Consider the following 17,981-nt stretch of genomic DNA (forward strand, 5'->3'; position numbering starts at 1 on the left):
TTGAAATGGGTCTGTGGTCAATAATTTTGTGGGTGTAGCTATCAATCTTTTCTGAATCGGCAATGCAAATTTCTTAGACACAATAGTCTCACATGTACACTTGTGAATCATATGTAATACAATTTAGTAGTCAATACATTTTTCTTTCAACAAAAATATTGCGTAAACTGAAGAACTTTGCTAATAAATTGAGATGCAAAGAAGGAACCATAGTAAGATATTGCTAAACGATAACCTTGTATATATGAATCAAGTGCAGGGTATGACCAAACTGATCAACAGCTAGGCAAATTTCAACATCCGGCAGATACGTTCTTGTATACATTCCAAGATTTATTACAATGCTAATGGAAGGAAACGAAAAAGGAAAAGAGAATGTCCAACAGTAACAGGGTAAGAAAATACGCAAACGAGTCTTAGTATGCAGAGCTTTACTACGTACGTGATCAAAAACACCCCAGTTCCTTTCCCTATCAATCTTCTGATTGCATGCTAGCATTGGCAGAACGAGACCAGTACTCCTTGACAAGCTGCCCGAATAGTGATCCCTCATTGTTCATCAGCTTCATTGGCTCATCATACTCTACTACTTTACCTGTCAATGTAAAATTAGAAGATCACATAATTAACAAACACAATTGTATTCTGTACCTAACATCAACTCACATAATTAACAAACACAATTGTATTCAGTTCATCGTTTGTCGTGGGAGCTTACCATCACTAAGAGCGAGCACCTTAGTGCAGTCCATCACGGTGGGTATCCTATGAGCCACTGTTATTACAGTGCGGTCTGCAAATTCTGTTCTTATAGTTTTCTGGAGAATAGAGTCTGTTGCATTGTCCATTGATGCTGTGGCTTCATCAAGCACTAGTATTCGGCTTTTCTTCAATAAAGCACGCCCCAAGCAGAATAGTTGTCGCTGTCCCATGCTCCAGTTTGTTCCATCTTGCACAACTGCAATACCATTTCTTAGGTGTGGTTTTATTGACACCGAAAAGTGCTACTAGGCACAGAACTTCTTACCTAAAGAATCTAGGCCCCCTTCTTCCTCTACAATGACCTCTCGTAGCTGACATTTCTCAAGAACCTTTTCACACATTGATGGAAGATAATTTAAGTTACAAAAAGAAACTGCGAGATAGATTTACTTGTCTTGTATACTTAATGCTGACACATTTGCAAAAGCTGATATCATAGCTAAACATATAATTAACCAACCAATCCTACAAGTGATCATAGATTCATACTCATTAACCATAAAAAATAAGAGAGACGTACTATTTGTTGATGAACTGACATAAATAAACTTTACCTCCCATATTTCATGATCAGTATGCTCTGCTAAGGGATCGAGGTTGAATCTCACAGACCCGCCAAACAATGTCGGATCTTGAGGGATAATCCCAAAACGTGATCTTAAATCATGAAGGCCAATTGTGCAAATGTCATAGCCATCTACAATGACCTTTCCTCCTGTAGGCTCTACCACACGAAACAAAACGCTGATAAGAGTTGTCTTTCCACTTCCAGTCCGGCCAACAATTCCAATTTTGTAGCCTCCTTCAATGATGCAATTTATCCCACGAAGAACCAAAGGAGAATTTGGCCTATATCTTACCTGCATAATGTTTAAATATCATGTACAAGTTTCAATTAATATTCTTAGAGTACTACTCTTTACTTCTTTAGCATATATTGTCATGCTAACCTCTAAGCCATGTATTTCCACTTTACCAACAATAGGCCAATTGTGTGCAGGTCGGTTGTCTTCTATTACTTCTGCGGCTTCGCTAGGAATGTGCATGTATTGTTCTACCCTTTCTACAGAAATGATTGAATTTGCTAGCATGCACTGAAATTGTACAAAAATTACTAGGAATACGTTTAGTGAAAGGCCATATGATAGTGTCATCCCAATAAATCCTGTCAAAAGAGTAAGAAAAATGTTAGACGAGTATGAATAGATGGTTATGATGCACATGATTTGATCAGAGGAGAAGCTGGATGGGGGAAGCCAATATATACTAACCAGAGGAAGAAGCACCAGACTGAATCCAAGTAATGGCAAGTGCTGAGGCTGAGAGCACAATAGCGCAAAGCAATTCTAAACGTTCAATCAACCACTCGTTTGTTGAAAAGCTATTGAAGTCAGCGCTAGAATTTGCATCAATGAATTCTAAGTTTTTGGAGAAGAATCTGTCCTCCTCTCCAAAAGCTCTGATTGTCACTGCTCCAGCAATAGATTCCGAAAGGTGGCTTGCAAGTGCAGATTTAGTCGTGCCATTCATTCGCATTAACTCTTTTGACGATGCAAAGTAGTAACTCTGTTTGGAGAAAAGAAAAGAAAACTCATCAAGTAAAACTGCAAGGACATGACTGAAGTTTAACTATTGTGGTCGTTTTAGGTTGGTTTTAGTGCGGTACCTGAAAGCAAAAAGTAACATAAACTGTGGGTACAATCAGGAACACGAGTGGCCAAGTAAGAATAATCATGACTAAAAATATGCTAAATGTGTTCAGAGTTGCCCCAACAGCTACTGCTAACTTTAATGCTACTTCAAGGTCGATGATATTCATATCAGTAGATACCTGAACAGATGGAAAACACAAATGTAAGTAAATTCCATTAGGTTGCTGTAACTACTTGAAAACCAGATCATTTAAGATCTATTTGGACACTCTGATATCTTACCCGACTAAGTATCCTCCCCAAAGGTGTTGAATCATAAAACAGCATTGGTGCTCGGAAAAGGGAATTGAGTAGTGTGGAGAAAATGGATTCTGATGCTCCACATCCTAAATCGACTATTCTAAAAGATCGAAGAAGCACGAAGAATGCCATAATACAGAAGATCACAGAGTAAACTGTGAAGAGTTTGACTCTGGAAACACTGTAATCCTGAAGATTCAAAGCCAACCAAAAGTTCTGAAGTAACTGCCCAGCTATGAATAGAAACAAGAAAACACCAGATAAGGAGAAGTGCAAAAATCCCTTGCCATGCTTCAAATACAGAATGCATGGCTTGAACCCAGAGTCTCCTGTTTCTCGCTCTTCTTTCTTAATCAATTGATCTCCCGAAAATTCTATTGGCTGTACATCAGTTCTAACATTCTCAATCTCCTCTGCAGACAATTTACGTTTTCTAGTGGAGGCATATTCAACTTGCCTCTGGGAAGCAACAGTTTTATTGTGTGCATTGACAAGTTCTTGGAACTCTTGACAAGAAGCCAGCAACTCTTCGTAAGGAGCTGCTCTTGAAATCTTCCCTGAAGACATCAACTGTGACAAAAAGACAAGTACACTACATGAACTGTACTTAGTGTGCGTATCATTGAATGTAATAAGCAAATTTGTTTGCGTGAACTAAAAGCCAATGAAAGCTAAACTATTCTAACAAAAAGAAAAGAAATCAATGTATGTAAAAACTGAGAAATTAGAAGAGCTTATACCAATATTGAATTAAAAGTTGGAAGGAAGTCGACTTGGTGTGTCACAAGCAACACTGTCTTCTCTGCCAGAGCACCCATCACATAGTCCTGGAATACTTTCACATTAGATTCTGAAGCACACAAAAATGATTACTACGTACTACTTGAAAAGTATAATTACATTGAATAGGCTTGTGGCAGTATGGGCATCAACTGCACTGAATGGATCGTCCAAGAGGTAGACATCCGCATTTTGATACAATGCACGTGCAAGTTGAATGCGCTGTTTCTGGCCACCACTTAGATTGACACCTCTTTCTCCTATCTGAGTGAGATCTCGGAATGGAAGAATCTCAAGGTCCTTTACAAGAGAACACTTCTCAAGAGTTTCTTGGTATCTAACATGATCCATGGGAGTCCCAAACATAATATTATCTTGTATAGTTCCTGTTTCGATCCAAGCAGACTGAGAAACATATGCTACCGTGCCATATACTTGAACCTATACATTTAGGCAGTCACAAGCTGTAGCTAGTAAGGCTTTTAATTTATAATTTATAATTTTTTATTTTTTTCTATAACTGAAATGAATACTTACGATGCCAGTGACGCGTGGAACTTCTCCAAGAATTGCAGCTAAAAGAGTTGATTTTCCTGAGCCAACCTCTCCACAAATAGCTACTTTTTCTCCTCGATTAACCACTATATTAATGTTCCTCAATGTGGCCTTTGCAGAATTAGTATCCCATGATATTTCTGAAGCTCTAATGAAAATGGAATGCTCAACCTCCTTGCCACAGCTCTCTTTCCTTGTATGTCTGTTCTCCAACTCTGGTGCATCAAGGAACTTCACAATCCGAGAGAAGGAAACCTTCGCTTCAATAAATGCTCCAAAAACATCTGGGATTAGCCTTATTGGCTCCTGAAGAATACGCAAAGTTGCTAGAAACGTGAAAACATTAGTTGGAGAGAGTGTAAATCCAAGGAAGTAGCAGGTCCAAAAGGTGACAGCTGCTGCCAAAATAGGAGATGTCCAAAATAAAGCATTACAATAACCCTTTTGTGACAGTACTTTACATATCCATTTGAGTTCTTCTGCTCTAAGCCCTTCCACGACCTTCTTGAAATTTGTCTCCCAAGAATAAAGCTTCAAGATCTTCATATTTGATAGTGCTTCCGTCATGGCCTTCAGCCTCTTATTTTGTGCAATCATGAACTTTGTTTGATACTCGTGCTGCAACTTTGCCAAAGGGGAGCTTACCACCACAGTCAATATGAGAACAGATAGAGCTGCAACTGTTGCTACCCCAACAGCGAAGTAAATAATAATCAATGAGAGACACAACTGGAGGTTTGTGGACCATATCTGATGAAACCAGAATGGAAATTCACCAATCCTGTAAGCATCCACTGTTACATAATTCACTATCTCACCGGGAGAATGAGTCATCTTGGCAGCATTTGAGAGTCTTAGTTGCTTCTGATAAACTTCTGCAGATATCAATGATCGTACCTGGAGTCCAATAAGTCTAGTTCTAAAGAACCATTGCCTCTCTGACAGCGACTCCACGATTTTCACAACGAACAGACCAGCAGTCAGTGCATAAACCTCATATTTAAAAGCTGCATCGCCATCAACAACCTTGATGAAAGCTATGAGAAACAGTGGGGAGATAGTCATTGTGAGAACCTTGAGAAGTGCAAAGAACCCTGAAATCAAAATAGCTTTCCTCTGGCATAAAAAAATTATAGACAGAATAGATGGGTCACCAGACAAATATCTTTCTTTTCTTTTCTGCATTTGCTCCCTATATATTGAGTGCAACGTTTGTGCTCGATCGGCTTCTCGCAATTGTGGAATATCTTCATTCTCAAGAATCTTTTCCTTACCTTTCTTCATTAATGGATTCAACCACCAAAATGACATTTTACTAAACAATCCAGCTTTTGCAAAAGGAGTTACAGTGTCATTTGGACTGATATCACCTGTGATATCTGGTTCTGCACCTAGCAAAGGTGTGTAGAAAGCATCACCATTATGGACTTCTGGATCACCTTTTGCATTATCGGTTCCGTCAAATGCACTAAAAAGCAAGAGAATTGATCCAGGGAAACAAAGAATGTTTAAAACAATCAGATCTGATAAGGCCTCATCCAGAATAGATTCCCAAATTGATGAACCACAAAGAAAAACTGCAATTAAGAAACCAAAAATTGAAAATAATTTCATTATTGCATTATGTGGAAGGTGTGGTTTTGAGAGGTTTATGGTAAAACCCAGGCCCAACCATGTAAACCCTTGAAAAAAATATACTAGCCATCCATGTACAGGTAAAACCGTGTGATCTGTATTTTCTTTCTCAATGATTGTCCATATCCCAGACCCCAAGTAGGCCAAAGCCAAACCAGCATTGAAACTGACTGACACAACTGATACTGGAGAGAAGGTGTGAGGCTGTGATGGTGCTATAATCTTCTTTGATGCTAATCGATACATAAGGAAACATAACAAGATGAGTAGGAGCAAAATATCAACTGCAATGACGACAATATTGTTGATACATGAATTTGGATTGATAATGGCTAGAATGCTAGAACTGCATTCATTTCCAGACTCATTTGAACACTCTGAACTAATGCAGAATAAGGTCCAGAAAGCCTGCCCCATGTTGCTCCCCAGTGATCTGGAAAGTCTGTACAATTACAAGGGAGAAGAATTTGAAAGCAGAAAAGGAAATGTATCTTAAATACACTGTTAATTTTAAGCAGACCGGCGGTATTATAGTAAGTTGTGACCACATATATATAGTACACATATGAAACATAATTGTATATCTAAGTTCCTTCCTCTTTCAAAGAAAAATTCTCTGATAGTTGGGTACATGTGAAGCTATCACCAAGTTAGAAAAGGTACTATTCAAAACCAAACATATATTTGTTCAATTAATGCTATAGAGCTATCCATCAAATGCATGTAATATAACTCAATCAAGACGAATTCAACATTGGGAAAAACCCAGAAATCTCACTCTAGGTCTAACATGCATGCATTGAAAACTAAGTGCTTACTTGTTTTTCTTTGGAGGTCTCTGGCTAGTTCATGCAAAAACCGGGCTTTCAAACGCACAGGCACTCTCTCTATTTTTATAAGAGGAAAGTACTCATAACCGGGAGAACTTGTCTTGCTTCTTATACTGCTTTTAATGATTGACGTGCATATCATTACTACCGATCATACTTTTTCTGTAAAACCTGCACTGGATCGAGCTGTAACACTTATTGAATGTAAAAGTGAGAAAATCAATATAGGTAGGTACTAGGCCAGTTGTGAGGTTCAGAAAGTTCACTCCCCAAAGCCAATGTTCTTTTCCCAACAAGAAGTCATATGGTTGTTACACTTCATCCACCTAAGTAAAAAAATGCTACAATGCTACCATCTCTTATCAAATATCAACTACTGTTATTACTGTGGATTCTGCTGTCTGCACATTCTCTTCTGGAGAATGATCTTTGATGCAGTGGTATTGACTATTGAGACTCTGTAACTATCATGAACTCCGTACTACAACAACAGCTAGTGAACACCATATAATTCAAGTGAAATAGAGCAATGATTAAGGAGCTAAACTAGATTACTGCATTAATGCAGTTTGATTTGGTTTGTAACTTTGTATACATAAATTCATCATACATTTTACAATGCAATTATATTAGTCCAGCTAATAACCGATGAAAGATTAGGCAGCTCCTCCTTCAACCAAATCCCCTGTTAACCTGCTTATGTCTGTTCTTATTTCAATATAATATTTTGACTTTTTACCTTTCTCAGTAATCATTTACAAGAATAATTGTTAAGTTTAAAATAATGTTCTTTGTGAGAACAAGATCAAGTTCTCAAATAAACTTCACTGGCTGCTGGCTCTTAGAAATTTTACGTAACTCTTTCAGGCATTTTGTTGAACATATTATCTGCAACCAACTATGCAGAAAACAAAAGGCACACATTTAAATCAGAAAGCTAATTCTTTACAGTCAATGGACACCGCTTGACTGGGTTTGGATGAATCAAACACCCTGGTATCATATATATATATATATATATATATGTATGATAGTATGATAGAAACACTAGATAAATTGAAAATATATCAATGACTCCACACCCACCAACAACCTACCCATGTTAATTGGGTAGTATAGAGTGAGTGATAGTAAAAGTTAATAAACATATCTGGTAACTGAAAATAATGATATGGCAGAGATAATTCTCGTGGGTTGCAGAGAGGACCCCGTAGGTTGCAGCACGCATTCTCGAATTTAGTCTAGAAACCAAAATGGATTGAGAAATTACCCAAAATTTTTAATTAAAGTGAAGATTTTCTAGTTATCTAGTTGTATGAAATAAACAAACAATTTTGACATCAAATTAAGATTATTTTCCATTGACCTGACAAACATAGATGCCAAAAAACTTGAGTGAATAATTTCTTTTTGTTGCTGAGGAGATCCTTCCATTATATTTATACCATTTACAGTTTGTATTATGAAAATATAAAATGAACATACTTCAATCACTTCGGCTGTACTGATATTCGATCACTCAGGTTTGACACTGACATGTTTCGTTTTATCAAAAACATATGGACATCTATCAAGGAAAGAAGACCCCATGTCACGGCAATCTGATGTCGAGTTGTCGACTGAGCTAATGATTTTACGATTGGAAAACACTCTCAATTATTTGGGACAGAAAAGTGTGGTCCTAATAAAACTTTTTTACATGATTGCCAAAAAAAATTTATCTTTTAGCATGCATGTGTACCATCTGTTCCTTGAGCAATATCAATAACCGAAAGTCTGATACTCTGAATATAAAGATGGCAATTGATATCTTTAGGCATATTATAACCCTTTTTCTGACCAAACTATCCAAGTAACCAACAGTTCTTCAACTCAAGAAGCCACTAGAAGTAGCTAGTAGTAGAGGGAGAAATGCCACAAGAATGATATTATGCAAGTTAAACAATCACTAAACTTTGGAAGCATAAAAAACTCAAGTTGTTGGAGAATGAGGATAACAATGACTAATTTCAAGAAATCGATTGAGTCAAGGCGGCGTACATAAGTATAGTCCTTAAATCCCGTTGCCCATTAGAAAGTATTTTACCATGCAAAAATGACGCGACTTCTAGGTTTTAAACAACGTACTCTAGTACTTTGGTAGATCAATCGACACATACTTGTAGCAGAAAAGTTGGCTAGACTTGGCTTACCCTATCAATCTTCTGAGTGGTTGCTTGCAGTGGCAGAACAAGACCAGTATTGCTCGACATGCTGCCCAAATAGTGATCCCCCATTGTCATCAACTTCATTGGCTCATCATACTCTACCATAGCTGTCAATGAAAATTTAGAAAATGACAACTAACAGCAATAATATAAATAGCACAAACACAATTCTATTCAGTTCATTGTCAATCATGGGCGCTTACCATCACGGTTGGTATCCTATGGGTCACTATTATTACAGTGCAGTCTGCAAATTCTGCTCTTGTACTTTTGTGTAGAATTGATTCTGTTGAATTTTCCATTTATGATGAAGTGGCTTCATCAAGCACTAGTATTCAGCTTTTCTTCAACAAAGCGCACCCCAAGCAGCGGAATAGTTCTCGCTTTCCCATAGTACTTCAGTTTGTTCCATCTTGCACAACTGCACAACTTTCAAAGCCTAATTCTTCATCAGTCCACTGTCTCTAGGCCTCAAGATTGACCTCATCCTCATGAGCCAAGTTCAGAGAACTGGGTCCTTTACCTGTCCTCATGACACAACTTGGAAGCCTTTAACAAAACAGTACTGTTGCACCAACTCCCTGAGCCAGGTTATTTGTTCACTTGAAGGTCCCAATGCAAAACACTAATATTGTTTGCCTATTCATTTACATGGAAATTAAAAATCATTAGATTAATAGTCCTCATTTGACAACTAAGAATCAGCAGGGAACCGTATTCCTTCCTCAAATATGATATTCACTGCCATCTTCTTCTGAAATCTCCTGCATCCCATGCCAGTGAATTAAATTGTTAAAAAGAATAACAAATAGTGTGATATTTTGGTTCTTTACTTCATCTAAGTGGGAAGATCAGTAAAACAAAATTTAAGTTGATTTATGCATTTTTTGTATGAAGATTTATGCAACATCTACCTTCTTGATGATGAACTTTCTGCAAAGAACACGGGCTGATCTCCTATCTCAATGAATCGTATTGCCTAGGGCCTCGGAATATTTCTAATGCCTGAAATCAAACAATGTTCAGTCAAATCAGAGAACTAATAACCTGCTATCATTAGAAATCAGTTCCAATTAAAAAGAAATGGCAGAATTACTATCATGTTGTGTTAAAGGTGATAATTGAACCTGATGTTTATTGAGAAGTAAATACTCTGACATAGAATCAATTGTAAATGTGATTTTTCTTCATCCAACAACCCATATAATATTTGCATTCTGTTAGAGAACAAAACATATCACCGTATACCTATATGCAACTATATATATTACAAATCATTTGAACTTATATATATGGGATGGTGCATTTTCTATTAGATGACAATAATAAAAAATGTTAGGCTTGTACCATATAGGGCGGAACAAGACTCGTGGACAAGAATTCAAGAAGATGTCTAGCCCTGTCAATCATTTTTGGGTCCTCAATTAATGTGAAATACAACAATTACAACTAGCTTGAAACAAACCCGCTGAATGTAGAGTAATATGATAATTACAAACATATATCAGGACATACCAGATTCAGAGTAGTTGAACTCACTTAAGAGTGTGTTCACACTTGTCTCAGCTTTGTTGCTGAGCAAAACCACCAACAGGCTTATAGGAGAGAAAGTATTTGTTAACTTGAATCACAAGAAACAAAACTGAGATATAGCAATAGAACAAGGAGAAGGTACCTCGTCTTTCTTTTGTTGAAGGATACAGTGTAAGAGGTGAGTTCAAGCATGCCATCTTCGTTCAACGCCGGGCGAGGCTTATTTGGGTCCTGCTTTGAGAATGCGATGCTTCTCTCAGCCTGACCATACATATATTTAGAAAGACAATTAACAATGTTATGAGTGCATCATATATATCACACATATAAACCCTAAACCCTATATCTAACAGGATTTGACGTACGTACCATATTCAGTTCCAGAAGAAAACTCTTGCAGCTTTTCATCTGCCAGTAAAAATCGTAGTACACAAAGAATTACCGTGAGCTGAGAATCCTATGATCAGGGATAGAAAATGTACTCTGAAAGTGGTGGTCCTCGCCGCGCTCAACAACGAAGCACGCTGTCATATATACCGGAATACCAGACGTGTTCATGATCGTTCGGTGCGTTAGGGTTTCTCTAGTCCATCGCTGGCTCATCACTAAACGCCAAGTCTTCAGACTTGCTCTCATGAACGCCTTCATTGTTAGCCGGAATCAATATTATAGCAAACGCTTATTTGGGCTTGTAAAAACAGAAGTGAATAGTAGGATGGACCAACAAGCTTAACCTGGGCTCGTAAAGACAGAACCAATGGTGGGCTGGTCCAACAAGTTGCAACTTCCGAATGATTCCATTTTCGCAATTTCAATTACTGTAGACATTAGACTACAAACATGTACAAAGGTGACACCGCAACTCGTCGGTCAACTCCGGTGGTAAATTTAGTTGGCTAATGCGATACGATCCATGTACCAATAAGGTCACTTTGTAGTTCTGTGAATTGCCGCGAAAAGGCGTGACTCTAAGCAAATTAGGTTATTTTGTGCCAATATCCAAATAACCAAAAAAAAATTATTTTAAGAGTTTGGCTAATGACATATTGATATGAACAGAGAGGAAAATGAGCTATGTATGATCAAATTCATCAAGAAGCAGCTTTCATGAAACCACTAAATTCAAATTAGTTCTCAGCAAACTCAGATAACAGTGATAATAACTTTGATCAATTACACTGCTAATGGAAGGAAACACGAGGAAAAACGAGTGAGAAAATATTACGGGAATGGAACGGCTAGCATGTAGAGGTGTGCTACACGATGAAGAACACCTCAATCAAACCAACGTATCAATCCTCTGAGTGCATACTAGCTTTGGCAGAACGAGACCAATATTCCTTGACAAGCTGCCCGAACAGTGATCCCTCATTGTTCATCAGCTTAATTGGCTCATCATACTCCACTACTTTACCTGTCAATGTAAAATTAGAAAATGAACACCTAACATCAAATCACATAAATAACAAACACAATTTGTGTTCAGTACGTTCATCGTTGGTCGTGGGCGCTTACCATCACTAAGAGCAAGCACCTTAGTGCAGTCCATCACGGTTGGTATCCTATGGGCCACTGTTATAACAGTGGAGTCTACAAATTCCGCACTTATAGTTTTCTGCAGAATAGAGTCTGTTGTATTGTCCATCGATGCAGTAGCTTCATCCAGCACTAGTATTCGGCTCCTCTTCAATAAAGCGCGCCCCAAGCAGAATAGCTGTCGCTGTCCCATGCTCCAGTTTGTTCCATCTTCCACAACTGCAACACCATTTGTTAGTTGATCAAGGTAAGGTTTACTCACACCTAAAAGCACTACTAGCTAGATAAATTAATACACAACTTCTTACCTAAAGAATCCAAGCCCTCTTCTTTTTCTCTGATGGCCTCTCGTAACTGACATTTCTCAAGAACCTTTTGACACCAAAAAAATTTGGAGTGTGTATATATATATATATATAAAATATATTACATATGAAATATATTCCTGACTTGTAAATACTTAATGTTGGAACATTTTCAAAAGCTGATATCATAGCTATTACTAACCATCCTACAAGTGATTATCTCCTTATAACAACCATCAGAATTAAGGAAAGACTATTTGTTTATGGTCTGACATAAAATAAATAAATTTAAAAGCCTTACCTCCCATATCTCACGATCAGTATGCTCTGATAAGGGGTCCAGATTGAATCTCACAGACCCACTGAATAATGTTGGATCTTGAGGGATGATCCCAAACCGTGATCTCAAATCATGAAGGCCAATTGTACAAATGTCATAGCCATCTACAATGACTTTTCCCTCTGTTGGCTCTACCAGACGAAACAAAACGCTGACAAGAGTTGTCTTTCCACTTCCAGTCCGGCCAACAATTCCAATTTTGTAGCCTCCCTCAATGATGCAATTTATCCCGTGGAGAACAAAAGGAGAATTTGGCCTATATCTTACCTGCACAATGTACGCCGTTGAATGTTATGTACAAGTTTCAATGATACTAGCATATTACTGTTTGGGATGTATTTTCATGCTGACCTTTAAGTCATGTATTTCCACTTTACCAACAATAGGCCAATTGTGTGCAGGTCGGTTTTCTTCTATTACTTCTTCGGCTTCGCTGGGAATGTGCATGTATTGTTCCACCCTTTCTACAGAAATTATTGAATTTGCTAGCATGCACTGAAATTGGACAGAAATTACTAGGAATACATTTAATGAAAGGCCATATGATAGTGTCATCCCAATAAATCCTGTCAAAAGATTAAGAACATTGTTAAACAATGTATGCATAGATGTTTCCCATGAATATGATTCAATCTCAGGAAAAACTGGATGGTGGAACCCAATGTATACTAACCAGAGGAAGAAGCATCGAATTGAGTCATAGTAATGGCAAGTGTTGAGGCTGAGAGAACAATGGCGCTAAGCAATTCTAGACGTTGAATTAACCATTCATTTGTTGAAAAGCTATTGAAGTCAGCACTAGAATTTGCATCAATGAATTCCAAGTTTTTGGAGAAAAATCTTTCCTCCTCTCCAAAAGCTCTGATTGTCACGGCTCCAGCAATAGATTCAGAAATGTGGCTTGCAAGTGCAGACTTAGTCGTGCCATTCATTCGCATTAATTCTTTTGCAGATGAAAAGTAGTAATTCTATTTGTAAAAGAGAAAACCAATCAAGTAAAAAGTGTAATAAAATCATTGAAGTGCAAGTGTTGTGGTAGTTAATGCTGGTTTTAGTGTAGTACCTGAATGCGAAAGGTAGCATAAAGTGTCGGTATAATCAGAAACACGAGTGGCCAAGTAAGATAAATCATTACTAAGAATATGCTATAAGCGTTCAGAGTTGTCCCAACAGCTACGGATAGCTTTAAAGCTACTTCAAGGTCAATGATATTCATATCTAGAGATACCTGAACAGATAGGCAATGTAAACATAAGCAAATTCCACTAGGTTGACATAAAGTGAAACCAGATCATTTAATTAATGTTTTGAAACCTTTAAAAGCTTACTCGACTAAGTATCCTCCCCAGAGGTGTTGAATCGTAAAACAGCATTGGTGCTCGGAAAAGGGAGTTCAGTAGTGTAAAGAAAATGGATCTTGATGCTCCACATCCTAATTGGACTACCTTAAGAGAGCGTAGAAGCAAACAGAATGAAATGATACACATGATCAATGAATAAACTCCGAAGAGCTCGACTCTTGACACCTTATAATCCTGAAGATTCGAAGCCAACCAATAAGCCTGTACTAATTGCCCCAGTATGAATATTACGTGGAAAAAGATTGATGAGAAGAAGTGCAAAAATCCCTTGCTATGCTTCAAATACTGAATGTATGGCTTGAAACCAGTGTCTCCTGTTTCTCTCTCTTCTTTTTTAATCAATTGATCTCCTGAAGATTCTTTGAACTGTACCTCAGTATTAACTTTTTCAACCTCCTCGGCAGATGCTTTATGTTTTCTAGTAGCAGCATATTCAACTTGACTCTCGGAACCAGCAGTGTCATTATGTGCATTGACAAGGTCTTGGAACTCTTGACAAGAAGCCAGCAACTCTTTGTAAGGTCCTGCCCTTAAAATTTTCCCTGAAGACATCAACTATGAACAAAAAAAGTATACATTACCTAAAGTGATTGCTTGAAAAATGACATTTAGCAGGCAGATCATCTAAAACTAAAAGGGTCTTAAAAGTAAATGGTTTGAAGATAATCGACCAAAATCAGACAAAAGATGTTTGATAGAAAATTAGACACTGTGGAGATATTAGCAGTTTTGTAGTTACCAAAATAGAACTAAAACCCGGAAGGAAGTCGACTTGATGTGTCACAAGCAACACCGTCTTCTTTGCCAGAGCTCCCATGACATAATCCTGAAAACTCTCATATATATTAGATAAAAGTGGAGTTAACAAAAATGGACAGTATCATTAATGGTTGAAAAGTAAGAAGTACATTGAATAGGCTGCTTGCAGTATGAGCATCAACTGCACTGAAAGGGTCATCCAAGAGATAGACATCAGCATTTTGATAGAGGGCACGTGCAAGTTGAATGCGCTGCTTTTGGCCACCACTTAGATTGACACCTCTTTCTCCTATCTGAGTGAGATCTCCAAATGGAAGGATCTCTAGATCCTTAACTAACGAACACTTATCAAGCGTCTCTTGGTACCTGACATGATCCATGGTGGATCCAAACAGAATATTTTCTTGTATACTTCCTGTTTGAATCCATGCCGATTGAGGAACATATGCTATCTTCCCATGCACTTGAACCTGTAAAATTTAGGCAGTCAGAACTTTAGTAAGACTCCCATTTATAAAAGCTCAATTAAGAATTTCCACTTAAAAAGAATATATACTTACAATACCATTGATAAGGGGAACTTCTCCTAGAATTGCAGCTAAAAGGGTTGATTTACCGGAGCCAACCTCTCCACAAAGAGCTACTTTTTCTCCTGGTTCAACCACCAAGTTCAAGTTCCTTAATGTGGCCTTGGTTGCATCAGTGTCCCATGAAATTTCGGAGGCTCTAATGAAAATGGAATGCTCAGCCTCTTTGCCAATATTCTCTTTCCTTGTATCTCTGTTCTCCAACTCCTGTGCATCAAGGAACTTCACAATGCGCAAGAATGAGACCTTGGCTTCAATAAATGATCCAAAAATATCTGGGATAAGCCTAATTGGCTCCTGAACAATACGCAAAGTTGCTAGAAATGTGAAAACATTACTAGCAGTGAGTGTAATTCCCAGGAAGTAGCACGTCCAAAAGGTAACGGCTGCTACCAAAATAGGAGATGACCAGAACAAAGTGATATTATACCCCTTATGTAACAGTACTTTATTTATCCATTTGAGTTCTTCTGCTCTTAACCCCTCTATGACTTGCTTGAAATTTGTCTCCCATGAATACAGCTTTAAGATCTTCATATTCGATAGTGCTTCTGTTATGGCCTTCAGCCTCTTATTTTGAGCTACCATGAACTTTGTTAGATAATCATGCTGCAACTTGACCAATGGAGAGCTTCCCAGCACAATCAATATGAGCACAGTTAGAGCTGCGAGAGTTGCTATTCCAACAGAGAAGTAAACAATAAGTAATGAGAGACAGAGCTGAAGGCTTGTGGACCATATCTGATGAAACCAGAATGGAAATTCACCGATTCTATAAGCATCCACGCTCACATAATTCACTATCTCACCAGGAGAATGAGTCATCTTGGCAGCATTTGAGAGTCTTAGTTGCTTCTGATATATTGCTACAGATATCAGTGATCTTACCTGGAGACCAATAAGTCTAGTTCTGAAGAACCATTGCCTCTCTGACAATGACTCCACGACCTTAACCACAAAGAGACCAGCTGTCAGTGCATAGCCTTCACCTTCAAAAGCTGCTTCTCCTTCAACGACACTAATGAAGGCCATCAGAAACAGAGGACCGCTAGTCAGTGTGAGAACCTTGATGAGTGCAAATATACCAGAAATTAATATAGCTTTCCTCTGGCAGAAAAAAATTGTGGACAAAATAGAAGGGTCATCATCAGATGAACTGCTTTCCTTCCTTTTCTGCACTTGCTCCGTAAACATCAAGTACAATGTTCGTGCTTGATCAGCTTGTCGCAGCTGTGGGATATCTTCATTCTCAAGAATCTTCCCCTTTCCTTTTTTCAGTAATGGATTCAACCACCAAAATGACATTATACTAAATAAACCAGCTTTTGCAAAAGGAGTAACAATGTCATGATTTGAAGTGATTTCACCTGCGATATCCGATTCTGCACCCAGCAAAGGTGTGTCCAGAGCATCGTCAACATGGACTTGTGGATCACCTTTAGCAACATTGTATCCCTCAAATGCACTAAAAAGCAAGAGAACTGATCCAAGGAAACAAAGAATGTTCAAAACAATCATAACCGATACTGCTTCATCAAGAGTTGCTTCCCAAATCGATGAACCACAAAGAAAAACTGCAATAAAAAAGCCAAGAATTGAAAGAACTTTTGTTATCGCAATTTGGGGAGGGTTTGGCTTCTTCAGGTTTATGGTTAATCCCAGCACCAACCAAGTAAACCCCTGAAAGAAAAATACTATCCATCCATGCAGAGGTAAACAAGTCTGATCTGTATTTACTTTCTCGATCGTTTTCCATATCCCAAAACCCAGATAGGCCAAAGACAAACAGGCATTGAAAGTGGCCGAAACAATTGACACAGCAGAGAAGGTGTAAGACTCTGATGACGCTATAACCTTCTTTGATAATGTTCTATAGATGAAGATACAAAACAAGATGAACAGAAGCAAGATATCAACTGCAATGACCGCAATATTGTTGATACATGAATCTGGATTGATAATGGCTGCAATGTCAGAACTGCATTCAATTCCAGACTCAGTTGGACAATCACAAAACAAGGTCCAGAAACCTTCCGCCATGATGTGTCTCAGTTATGTACAAAATCTGCACAATATAATAGTTACTAGAAGTTCAAACCAAACAGAAAACAGAGAGGAAAATATATACCGACAGTCTGACATAGATACTTAAACACAATTATATAGCTAATACCTTCCTAGCTCCTCACAAATTGAAGTGGATATGAAGCTTTCACCAAGTTGGAAAGGATGGCATCCAATAACAAACATGTGTTAGAACTACAACCGCGAAAACATGTAACAATATACGATTCTACTGGAAGGAAGAAGCCCAGAAAATCTCACTGTAGACTCACTAAGATTAATTAGTGTCTAAATTGCCTTTGAAGCCATCATGACATAAATTATACAAAAGTCGATGCCTCCGTGATGGCATTTCTTACCATCAATCCCACGTATCTCATTAACTCTATATTTCTAGATTCACGCCCTACTGTGAAACAATTTTAAAAAACTATAGTCTGCTCAAATGACATATAGTCTGCTCAATTTTAGAAGACTATCTTCTGAAAAAAAACAAAAAAAGACATGAAGATGAAACATATAATAATGGAGCGAAACCATATAACAATATTCAAATGATTTTTTTTTTTTTTTAGAAAAGGAAAACAGTATTACTGTATTAGAATGAATTGACTAAAGCAATGTGGATCTTTATTTATTAACATGGTGCACCTTTCAACAACAAAAACAAAGAAAAGTTAGCAGCCCCTTTGGCCCTGCTGTCCGTTCATGCATTCGTGACTTTTCAGCCGAGGATCGCTAGCTCCAAAAAGGGCGAGTTATATATATTTGGTAT

The 17,981-nt window shown here is 37.8% G+C and overlaps 2 protein-coding genes and 1 long non-coding RNA gene across 3 annotated transcripts; all 3 read right to left on the reverse strand.

Annotated features, from left to right (window-relative positions):
* Positions 1–218: 218 nt before the first annotated feature.
* Positions 219–6,674, reverse strand: LOC133742371 (ABC transporter C family member 10-like). The gene is made up of 12 exons (XM_062170033.1): positions 6,503–6,674; positions 4,032–6,126; positions 3,615–3,935; positions 3,455–3,541; positions 2,697–3,284; positions 2,429–2,593; positions 2,034–2,328; positions 1,713–1,927; positions 1,317–1,622; positions 1,028–1,091; positions 719–958; positions 219–595 (listed from the first exon to the last, which is right to left on the reverse strand). The coding sequence occupies exons 2-12, from the start codon at positions 6,099–6,101 to the stop codon at positions 474–476; spliced, it is 4,473 nt and encodes a 1,490-aa protein (XP_062026017.1). The 5' UTR covers positions 6,102–6,126; positions 6,503–6,674; the 3' UTR covers positions 219–473.
* A 1,945-nt stretch (positions 6,675–8,619) lies between these two features.
* LOC133742840 (uncharacterized) lies at positions 8,620–9,702 on the reverse strand. Its single transcript, XR_009862754.1, has 3 exons — positions 9,636–9,702; positions 8,925–9,485; positions 8,620–8,828 (listed from the first exon to the last, which is right to left on the reverse strand). It is a non-coding gene; the product is annotated as an uncharacterized LOC133742840 (long non-coding RNA).
* A 1,655-nt stretch (positions 9,703–11,357) lies between these two features.
* On the reverse strand, positions 11,358–17,704 carry LOC133743620 (ABC transporter C family member 10-like). The gene is made up of 12 exons (XM_062171607.1): positions 17,316–17,704; positions 15,116–17,207; positions 14,705–15,025; positions 14,536–14,622; positions 13,764–14,351; positions 13,499–13,663; positions 13,109–13,403; positions 12,787–13,001; positions 12,397–12,702; positions 12,099–12,162; positions 11,770–12,009; positions 11,358–11,668 (listed from the first exon to the last, which is right to left on the reverse strand). The coding sequence occupies exons 2-12, from the start codon at positions 17,180–17,182 to the stop codon at positions 11,547–11,549; spliced, it is 4,470 nt and encodes a 1,489-aa protein (XP_062027591.1). The 5' UTR covers positions 17,183–17,207; positions 17,316–17,704; the 3' UTR covers positions 11,358–11,546.
* Positions 17,705–17,981: the final 277 nt, after the last annotated feature.

This window comes from Rosa rugosa, chromosome 4 (genome assembly GCF_958449725.1).
Source record: "Rosa rugosa chromosome 4, drRosRugo1.1, whole genome shotgun sequence".
Taxonomy (NCBI): Eukaryota; Viridiplantae; Streptophyta; class Magnoliopsida; order Rosales; family Rosaceae; genus Rosa; species Rosa rugosa.

Excerpts from the sequence above, each read along its gene's own strand:
- LOC133742371 (XM_062170033.1), bottom strand. The coding sequence starts at position 6,101 with ATGGGGCAGGCTTTCTGGACCTTATTCTGCATTAGTTCAGAGTGTTCA. Across the intron at positions 3,542-3,614 it reads CTGCCACAAGCCTATTCAAT|GACTATGTGATGGGTGCTCT; the intron begins GTAATTATACTT and ends AAAGTATTCCAG. Across the intron at positions 1,092-1,316 it reads CTGATCATGAAATATGGGAG|GTTCTTGAGAAATGTCAGCT; the intron begins GTAAAGTTTATT and ends ATGTGTGAAAAG.
- LOC133743620 (XM_062171607.1), bottom strand. The coding sequence starts at position 17,182 with ATGGCGGAAGGTTTCTGGACCTTGTTTTGTGATTGTCCAACTGAGTCT. Across the intron at positions 13,404-13,498 it reads ATGCTACCTTTCGCATTCAG|AATTACTACTTTTCATCTGC; the intron begins GTACTACACTAA and ends TTTTACAAATAG. Across the intron at positions 13,002-13,108 it reads ATTCGATGCTTCTTCCTCTG|GATTTATTGGGATGACACTA; the intron begins GTTAGTATACAT and ends ATCTTTTGACAG.